The 10,396-nt window shown below is 37.9% G+C and overlaps 1 protein-coding gene and 1 long non-coding RNA gene across 8 annotated transcripts in view; one reads left to right on the top strand and one right to left on the bottom strand.

Moving 5' to 3' along the window:
* Positions 1-10,396, top strand: part of IMMP1L (inner mitochondrial membrane peptidase subunit 1) — a 64,785-nt gene that overhangs the window by 48,986 nt on the left and 5,403 nt on the right. The window contains exon 7 of one of the 7 annotated variants that reach the window (XM_014587812.2): positions 5,775-6,566. The exons of the other annotated variants lie outside the window; for them this stretch is intronic. Coding sequence (XP_014443298.1) covers positions 5,775-5,837 — 63 coding nt within the window. The 3' untranslated portion in view covers positions 5,838-6,566. Of the gene's footprint in view, positions 1-5,774; positions 6,567-10,396 lie in introns of those variants that run through there. 7 annotated transcript variants of the gene reach the window in all.
* On the bottom strand, positions 7,322-10,390 carry LOC106734861 (uncharacterized). The gene is made up of 2 exons (XR_001370387.2): positions 10,317-10,390; positions 7,322-10,219 (listed from the first exon to the last, which is right to left on the bottom strand). It is a non-coding gene; the product is annotated as an uncharacterized LOC106734861 (long non-coding RNA).

The following is a 10,396-nucleotide window of genomic DNA, read 5'->3' as shown; positions in this document are numbered from 1 at the left end:
AAACTGTGGTGTTATACACATACACACACACACACACACACACACACACAACATACTGTTCAGCCATAAGGAACAATGAGATACTGTCACTTGACTCAGAGAGGCTAAATAGAGAAGACTTCTTTTTTTAAAAAAAAGAATGATTTAACTTCACTTATTATTCTTTTTATTTTGACCAGAGAGAGACAGAGAGAGAGAGAGAGAGAGACAGAAACTGAGAAAGCAAGCCACTAGGTCTGGGATTCAAACCATGGTTGGCCATGTGGGAATCCAGCTCCTAACCACCATTTTACCTGCTGGCTCCTAAAAAATCTTAATTCTAAGTAAAGTAAGTCAGACTATGAAGGACAAACACTGTATATCCCCACTCAATATATACTGAATGTCTGTACTGTATGGCAGAAATTGAAAGATGCAAAACTATGATGGGGAATCTGTAGGGGAGTGAGTTGATGATACAGCATGGGTGAGAGGGGCAGAGGGAAAAAACACTTAACAGACCCAGGAATGTATGCTTCTCTATTGGAAATGATGTATATGGTAATATCCTTGATTTGATTGTCACTTCATGTATACTTTGAAAAACCATATCATGTGCTATAGAGATGTACAATTTGAATATAAATAAGTCACCAAATTTTTTTAAAAATCCAAGTTTTTAGCTTTAGCATCAGGGGTATGTAGTACAATTAAAGTAGGATTATGGAGTAAATACTAGTGTGGGAAATGGAGAGAAGATAAATTCAATATTGGACGAGTCTAAAAGTCTAATAAGCCTAAGAAGGATTGTATTTTACCTTAATACAATGGCAATTACATTAAATTATTATAGCAAGTTGCAAAACCAAAGAAACCCTCTTTTCTCAAAATGACATCTGGATGCTTTGCTGTCCTCTCCCTGATATCACAGTATGTTTCATGATCTTTTAGTCAAAACAATGTTCTGATAACTCTTGTCCTAGGACACCAGTCTAACTTTCTGAAGATCTTAAGCAACTCCCCTTTGTACCATGCATCATCACAAAGAACGGTCATCTGTCATGCAGCTGCTTAGTTTGAAGTTTTGTATTTACAAAGTTTTGTTAATTTATTGTAACTCGGGTGATTTAATTCTTCAAATTTTTATATACATCTTTTTGTTTGCTGTTTTCACTAGTTATAGCAAGGGTAAACTCCAATTATTTACTGGTGCTGTTTCTAGTTTTGCTGTTACATAAGTTAAATACCAGGCTTTAGGAAACTCTTTTTAAACAGTATTATTTAGTTACTTTATCTCATTTTCCAGATAGTCTCTCCAGGAGTCATGTGCACAGGGTCTTACTACAGCCGCATTTAGGTTATAAAGTCACGATTAGCACATGCTGGTTAGTCACTTAATTCGGCTAACTCGGACGTCAGTAAAATAAACAATGAGAAGGGTATTGCTAGACTAAACTGTGCATTTTTTCATACGAATGTTTTTCCTATGTCAAGAAACTAAGCATTTTGTATTTCACTGATTATTCCATTTGGCACGAAACAAAATCTTGCATATATGTGTGCAAACAAAATACTTCTGACACTGTAAGAAAAGAACTCCAAAAACTCTGTTCCTCTCCTTGCCTTTCTAATTTTTGTTTGTTTGCTGTTTTTTTGTACACTCATTTTAAGCAGAACCATGAAAGAAGCATGAGCAGTAGGTAGGACCAATGCACACACTATGTTTGCTAGTTGTAAACTATAAAAAAAATAGCAAAAAAGGGTAATTAAAAATCAGTCTGTTCTTAGTATTTTATATTCTTTTAAAACCTGTGGAAGCGCAAACATACAATATCTTACTTTTTAGTCAGAATTTTTTTCTTAATGAGAGTTCTTTGCTTGGTGAAATAAATGAGTTTGATTACAGTTTAGTGAACGTGTTATTTGATATTGTGGACTCTTTCATCAGATTTCATTTGAATCAAGAAAGGTAACACCTGTGGGCTGCCTCACAAAAGCCTCCTCTGTTAAATGGACACCCGCAGGCCATGAGGCAATTACATTTGTTGCTTGTACTAAAAAGGAGGCACTTAACTAGACCTCAGTAAATATAGCTGAGAACCAGAGGCTCCATTCTTTTGTGGAGGCCTGAGATTAGGTTTTTATCACAGCTCAGGAAGCAAACCTCTGACGTAGAAAGGAAAAACAAGAATGACTTAAGGGTCCTTTTAATGCTTTAAAATTTAGCCCTGAAGTTAGGTAAATCTGAAACACCTGGAAAATCCAGACCTGAGCAGAAGTTAACATTTTCTCTGTGGCTTTCATTGAAAACATTTATTTATATTCAGCCTCATGCATTCATTTAAGATGGCATGGTAGATTTACAAGAGTATAAAAAGAAAAGTAATCTAACCATTAAAAGTTTTGATTATGAACAGTAATGAACAAAGACATGGAATTAGGGATTTACAACTTTGTCCATTTGCAAAACATTTCTTTTTTAAAAATAATTTTATTCTATCATTTAATCTTGTTTACACTTTATTATAATGCTATAGAATTCTTTTTTGTCTTATCTGGTTTGAATTTTCAATTTAGTGATAACTGGTAGGTTAATCTGACAGATGATAATTGTTTTGAGTTAAAAATAATTTTTCTATTCCATACCTCACTCCATACCGGAAGAGTCAAGTTTTGCATTTCAGACCCAAAGAAAAATGTGTTGTACTTTTTTTTTTTTTTTTTTTAATAAATGCGTTCTTGGCTAAGCTATAAATAATTCAGGGATCTAGTGATCTGGTGGCAGCATTGCCCACTGTAACCATTTGGTAGCCCCTTTATAGGAAGGAGCAGTGCTTAGTACAGGATTTCAAGTTAGGTCACTCTCTCGCACATTACCAAAGACAAAACCATACCAAACCAAAATTTTAGAAATTAAGCAAAGCTTTTTTGACCTGAATCATGATGGTCAATGTTCCCTTTTTCTTAAAGTGCAAGTATTGGACCAGCTGTGGTATGGTGGTTAAAGGGGCTGGCTCCCATATGACCAACAGCGTGTTCAAGTCTTGTACCCTGCGGCCTGAGACACATACTGAGCATGTGTGTACATGACCAAAATCCCAAAAGGAGGGCATGACCCTCCCCCGTGGGGGGTGCTTTCTCATCTCTGCAGCCCTCATCCCTACATCCCCATCCGACATGCACCTGTACCTTCTGGCCAATTAAAAAAACAAACAAATAAAAAGTATCACGGAAAGGGTTAAGCCTTATAAGACACACACACACACACCCACACACACAGGGGTGTGTGGGTGTGTGTGTGTGTGTGTGTGTATATGCACTTTATCTAAATAATACATACTGAACATAGAGATGTACATTTTGTAATCTATAACAAGATATTTTTCATTTATACATATTACCATGCAACTTTTTTTTTTTCACTGACTATATCATAGAAATCTTTCCATGAGTTTTTTCTTAACCAGTGTCCTACTGTTATATAAATGAACTATCTATACTTTCTCTTCAACCCCTGCTACTGAGGAACATTTATACTGTTGCCAATTTTGAGATGCAGACTTCCTTGTTTGTACATAATTGCATGCTGAGTTTGGCCAATCTTCTCTAGAGATTTTAATAATAAAAGTAAAACAGGGACTGGCAGGTGCCATGGTGGTTAAGGGCTTTGGACTCTCATGTGGCCAACCGCAGTTCAAGTCCCAGACCTGGTAGCTTGCTTTCTCACTTTCCCTTTGTCTCTCTTGCTCTGACCCTTTCTGGTCAAATTTAAATAAATAAATAAATAAATAAAGTTAAAACTTAAAAAAAAAAAAAAAGTAAACCATAACATACTAAGATACCAATGAAGGAGATGCAGTGTGGAGACACCAATGCATTTACATCAGAAGTTTAGCTCTCAGTAAAATGGTTCTCTTCATATTGTTATAAAGTATGCTTAATATAAGCCTTTAAAGATTGAATAGTATGAACATCTGCTTCTGACAATGATGGAGCAGCTGGTGACAGACTTGCCCTCCTCTCATATGGAGCCAAAACATCAGACCAAATGCAGGAAACCACTGTCTTCATACATTGCACAGCAGGCAGTGTGAGACTGGTTCCTAGAAAAGGGACACAAAGGAAGCCTACATTTGCCCCAACTTCTGTTTCAAGGCAGTTCTCAGACCACAGTGAAGGAAGGAAAAATCAAGGAAAGCACAGGTGATTTTGCTGAGTTGTGGAAACAGAGATTGGGGTAGAGGATCTTCACTGGTTAGAATTCATGGATCAGATGACCAAGTAGAAGGAGCTATAGAAAAATCTCTAGACATATACTCAGGTATTTATTCCCTTGGCTTTGGGGCTGAATACCAAATGGTCTTTGCTTCCAGTGAACTTCAGAACTGAGCAAAGAATGACTATTGGGAGCCGTAAGGTAAACAATTTCCAGAACTTATACAAGGCTGAGGGACATTTGCGTTCTGACTGGCCAGCATGGACAAACCTGTTGACTATCCAGAGCATTCATTAGAGACCCTAAAATCATGCCTTAGAAGTGGGGCTAAAATAGTCCACAGAGTAAATAAAAATGGAAGAAATCCAACCTAGTATCCTAAAAACAAGGCCTGAAAGAAATAAGTTTATCTGCAGCTAACTTAACTAATTGCTTCCCCCAAACCAGACCCCCTTGATATTTAACACTCTAAAGACAGCCAACAAAATCCATCACACAAATCAATGTGCTGCTTAATCACAAATTACTAGTTACGTAAAGAAGCAGGAAAATGTAATCCGTCACCAGAAGTCAATCAGTGAAATACATCCAGAAATGACAGATGATGGTGGAATTAGCAGACAGTACTTTAAAATACCAACTCTAGGGACAGGCAGGTGGCATGGTGGTTAAGGTGCTGGACTACCGTGTAGTCAATCATCGTTTGAGTCCTGGACCTGGTGGCTTGAAACATACTGTGTACATGTGCCCAAAATACCAAGAGAAGAAGGGTTTGAAGTGTGGCCATCCCCCCCGCCCCCGAGGGGCGGGGGGTGATTTCTTGCCTTCTGTCTCTCTGCATCTCTCCGGTAAGCACACGTGCCCTATAAGCAAAAATTTTTCCAAAACAAAACAAAAAACCTAACTAAAGATTTTTTAAGGGTCTAGAGGAAAAGATGAACATAATGAGGAAAGAAATGGTAAATATAAGAAAGAACCACATTAAATTTCTTTTTCTTTTTCTTTATTTGTTTTTGAGAGGTTTTTGATATAGGGTGTGTGTGTGCTTGCCAGAAAGACAGAGACAGAAAGCGAGAAATCACCCCCCAGGGGGGATGGCCACGCTACAACCTCTTCTCCACTCTCCTCTCGGGATCTTGGGCACGCACGCACACGCGCCCAGCGTGAGTTTAAGGCCTGCAGACGCTCCCAGGATTAGATTAGTCCACCGGTTCCGGGACGCGAACTGCGGTCGACTACATTGGGACTCCAGCGACATACCCATTACACCAACTGCTGATCCCAAATCACATTAAATTTCTAGAGTTTAAAATATATACTAGGTGGCTTTTACGGTAAATTAGAAACTGAAAAAAAACCAACAACAACAACAAAAAAAAACCCTGAAATTTGAAGACATAGTTGTAAAAATTATACAAACTGAAGGAAAGGAAAAAGTCTGGGGATAAAAATGAATAGTAATTCAAAGGACGATATCACACAAATTCACATAGATGTTATGGAGACCCCAGAAATAGTAGGTGGGAAAGAAGGTGATCTTTTTTTTTTTTTTTTCCAAATTTGATTAAAAATATACCAGAGATTCAAGAAGTTCTGGCCAAACAAGTACAAAAACATCAAACTCCATGGAGCATCACAATGAAATGACAAAGAGCCAGTGATAAAATCTTCAAGGCAACCAGAATGAAAAAAAGGACACATTACATATAACATGAGAACAAAGAATTTCTGCTGTTCTAGCGTCAGAAACGAGTGAAATAGAAGACAATGAAATGAAAGCTTCAAAATGTTGGGGGGTATACCATCAACCTAAAATTCTTTAGTGAAAATATCTTTCAAAAATTGGAGTGAGGTAAAGATATTTTAAGGCAAAATTTGAGAGAATTTCTGAGGTTGAAAAAAGTCATTGATACCAGAAACACACTAGAAGAAATGTCAAAGGGAATTCCTGAAATTGAAAGAAAATGGTAGGTGGAAATTTGGGTTCACAGCTGAATAAAGATATGGACAAATACAAAAACTTTTGTTTCATATTGTCTGTTTTACTGTAGACTTAGGAACAGAAATACAATGTATGACAACTGCAGCTCAAATGCCAGGGTGTAGATTGGGGTCAACATGTAATGTTCTCAGGCCTACTGAAAACCAAACCCAGGGTCCACCCGTCACCGCTGGGCAGACGGACCCATGACCTGCACCACCGTTACTGGACCGGCTGTTTAAGGTTAAGCATGCACTTACTGAGATTCCACCTGAGGTACTGGGTCGTCGGAAAAGTCGAGATGTGTTTTTGTTTTTCTATGGAAAAACACGTCATGACCTTTGGGATGGTACCTACTGAAGAGAATCAGACACGTGGGACCAGCAGTTAGCGTAATGGCAATGTCGCTGGACTCCCATGTACTCGACCGCGGTTCACATCCCGGACCTGGTGGCTTGGACATCACGCCAGGCACATGTGCACACGTGCCCAAGATCCCGAGAGGAGAATGGAGGAGGAGGGATTGCGGCATGACCATCCCCCTTGGGGGGTGATTTCTCATTTTCTGTCTCTCTGTCTCTGTCTGGCGAGTGCACGCGCCCTATAGCAAAAAACCTCTAAAAAAAAAAAAAAATCAGACACATACACCAAGGTTCATTGGGCTTTATCTATTATTGCTCCAAACTGCAGATGACCCAAATACTCAGCAGTTGGCTCAGCGCAGACACTGGGGTCTACAGAGGAATACCGCTCAGCAGCAAACAGGAGGTGGTGATAGGTACAACACGAATCAACCATAAAAACTTGCTAAGCTGGGAACCAGCAATTAGCATAATGGCTATGTCGCTGGACTCCCACGTAGTCGACCGCGGTTCACGCCCTGGACCCGGTGGCTTAAAACTCACGCCGGGCGCGTGTGCGTGCGTGCCCAAGATCCCAGGAGGAGAATGGAGAAGGGATTGCGGCGTGACCATCCCCCCTGGGGGGTGATTTCTCACTGTCTTTATGTCTCTCTGTCTGGCACGCCCTATTAACGAAACCCTCTCCAAAAAAAAAAAAAAAAAAATTGCTAAGCTAAAGAAGCCGGACACAGAGTAGGTACTTTGCAATTCCATGTATATCAAATTCAGGAACCAGAAAAGCCATTCTCTAGTGACAGCAGATCACCAGATGCCTAAGCCCAGGCGTGTGGTGGGCGGCTGACTGCAAGGGAACAGGAGGAGCTTTTGGCTTGATAGAAATGTCCTGTCTTGGTTGTGAAGGGTGGCTAGGTGGGCCCATCCATTTTTCAAAACTTGTGTCCAAAGTGAAAATAGATGGATTTTACTAAAGCATACCTCTATACGAAATGGGGTTTTAAAGTGAACTACAGTGTACATTTCTCCCCCATACCAAAAGTGGAGTAATTTGAAATGTTGTGAATTTTTTACTGGTCAATTTTGGCTTAGAGATGTAGGTAGCAAAGATGACTGCTTTAGTTTGAAAAGATCCACACCAGGAGGTTTTCCTGTTTGTAGAGCAGCTCTTGTTGAACGGAAGGTAACACCAGTTCTAGACTGTTACCTTCCTTCCGTGTTGTACGTACATGTGATGTCTGAGATGTAGAGACGGCTCCTCTGCTGTGGATGGAGGTTCAGGCAATAGCGTATCTAGGCTTCTGACATCTGTAGGGTTCTGCGTGCCACAGAGAACCTATTTCTTCTTCATACCAATAACACTACTTCACAGATTATTTTTAATATTCTGATTTATGATTTACATATAATCATACATCCTTGTGGGGTACAGTGCGTAATAAACAAATCAAGGATATAAACATATTCACCACCTTTAACATTTAGGATTACAGTATGTTGATTCCACGGATCATTTTAAGGATCAAATGACATTTTAAAAAATTAATGATTTTCATTATTATTCCTCTCCTTGGTATGACTTGTAATCAAGGACACATGTGGATGGCCTGGGTTACATCCGTACAAAGGCTCGTGGTAATAATATCCTGGGTTTCTTTTAGAAGATTCTTTTCTGTCGTTCGTTGCTTACCATCATTTTATTTCACTAATTTTAAAGAAACTAGGTCATAACTGCTATAGAAGTAAAATAGCTAAGGCAGTTATCACTGTCTAAAAGAATTTCTGCAACTATTTAAGGTCCAACCTTGCTTACTGGTTTAGGTGCTGTAAAGAATTAAAATCATTTTTTAAAAAGGTAAATAATGTGTAAAAAAACTAAAAATCCATGGAACATAGAAATATAAAAAGACAAAATTAGGCTGGGGAAAAACATTTGCAATAAATACCCTAATCCCATTTGTGCTATATAAGGGACATTTGCATTTGGCAAGAAAAGGATTGAGATCCCGAAGACTAACATTTAAAACACAGGTAAAGACTATTCATCCAAGATGAAATACAAACAGAAAACAAATGCAGAGAATAATATTCTGCCTTGCCGATAATTAAATAAATGCAGAGAAAAGTATTACCAAGGTATGACATTAGCTATTAAAGTTAAAATGTAAAACATCTTACAACCTATACCATCTGTCAGGATGTATTCCCCAAAAATAAATACTAGTTAAATGTAAAAACTAAAACCATGAAAGCCTTTGTAACTATGACTCAAAACACAGAAGCCATAAATGCAAAGACTCATAAAAGAAATGACAAACTGGGAATACGTATTTGCCATTCGTATCACAAAGGGCTAATCTCCTCACTATCTGTAGAACTCCTGTGAAAGGAAGAGGAAAACACCATTATCTCTGTAGACAAATAGCAAAAGACATGCAAAGAAAGATCACAGAAGACAGACTTGCTTTTAAATGAAGATTCAGCTTCACTTACAAGACAGCAAACTACTGAGGTCCCATTTTTTGCCAGATTGACAAAAATCTAGCAATGATGGCAATAAAAGTAATCTTTCAAAAGAAAGAAAAGGCATTAAAGTCATGAAATTGCTGTCTATTGGCTTAATCTGTCCTAAAACGGTAAAGACTTAGAAGAAAGCCAGGTAGGTAAGAAGATGTGTAATCCAGGACCCCAAGCAGAGCCAACTGCACATGGTACGTGCTCTGTGCAGGTTGGTGTGGGCAGACTAGTTTGGGAAAGCTGTGTGGAGAGGTGCACAAGCCATGGTCGACAGGACAGGCAAAGACGTCCCTATGTTAGCATGCTTGCTGCCTTACTGGTCTGGTAAACTGTGCTGCTTCTGTTTTTACTGGTGTCTCTAAATGCATGATTTTATTTATTCACATATATATATATAAACCTATTTTCAGAACTTGCAAGTGAGGAAAAAGTATGGAAATTCTGAGGAAAAACTATGGAAATTCAAATACGAAAGATAATCTTTTTCTTATGGCTCCTCCTACAGTAATATTCCAGAATGTTAATTATATTTAGCATTTTATTGTGTCTAAATACAAAGAATTAAAGGTTTTGATAAATATTTCTATATGATAAAACACTAGAATTATATTATCTCTTATGTAAGGTGAAATTCAACTTCACATGTATATATTAATTTATTTTTCAAGAAAGTAATTGTGACATTTTTTAAAAATGCAATTTCCCCCATAGGGAGAATCCCCAGAAGGGATTTTTTTCTTCATATAGGACTATCAAGTAAAAGCCAGTCAAAAGAATAGTGAAAATAAATCCCTTCCTAAAAAAATTATTTTAGTCTGGTTAATCAACTTTCTTAGGTAACAAAAACTGTAAAAACTTTTAAAAAGTAATTTTACTGATTACTGCTGGAGAGTAACTTTTTAGGTTTATATTGAGCAGATATTAATAAGCAAATTCATTTCATATTGCAAGAGCATTTTTAAAGCAATATGTTCTCTTCTAAATATGCTTATGATGGTCATTGAGTAAAAATTTATATTTATTTACCAGTTAATACACAGGACATAAAGAGATAGGGTCTTTTCATTTAGTAGAAGGTCACCATCATTAATTTTACAACTAATGATTTTATAATAGGGCCTTCTGGTTCTTGATGGTCATTATCGAAGTATAATGCATTGAAGATATGGCCTGTACAAAGGCAGAACAGAGATCTTAATTAGAATTCTGACAAGCCCACTCCAATAAAATGATGAGATTATTTGTAATTGATGTCACAATCAATTACCATTTAGTTCCTCATGAGCATTCTAATCGGTCTGGCCTTGGTACTGGCCCCAGGACGTTGCTGAGTGGCTGGCCCGCCTC

The sequence above is a fragment of the Tupaia chinensis genome, unplaced genomic scaffold (assembly GCF_000334495.1).
Source record: "Tupaia chinensis unplaced genomic scaffold, TupChi_1.0 Scaffold000037_15, whole genome shotgun sequence".
NCBI lineage: Eukaryota > Metazoa > Chordata > Mammalia > Scandentia > Tupaiidae > Tupaia > Tupaia belangeri.
This window is presented reverse-complemented; position numbering and strand designations above follow the sequence as displayed.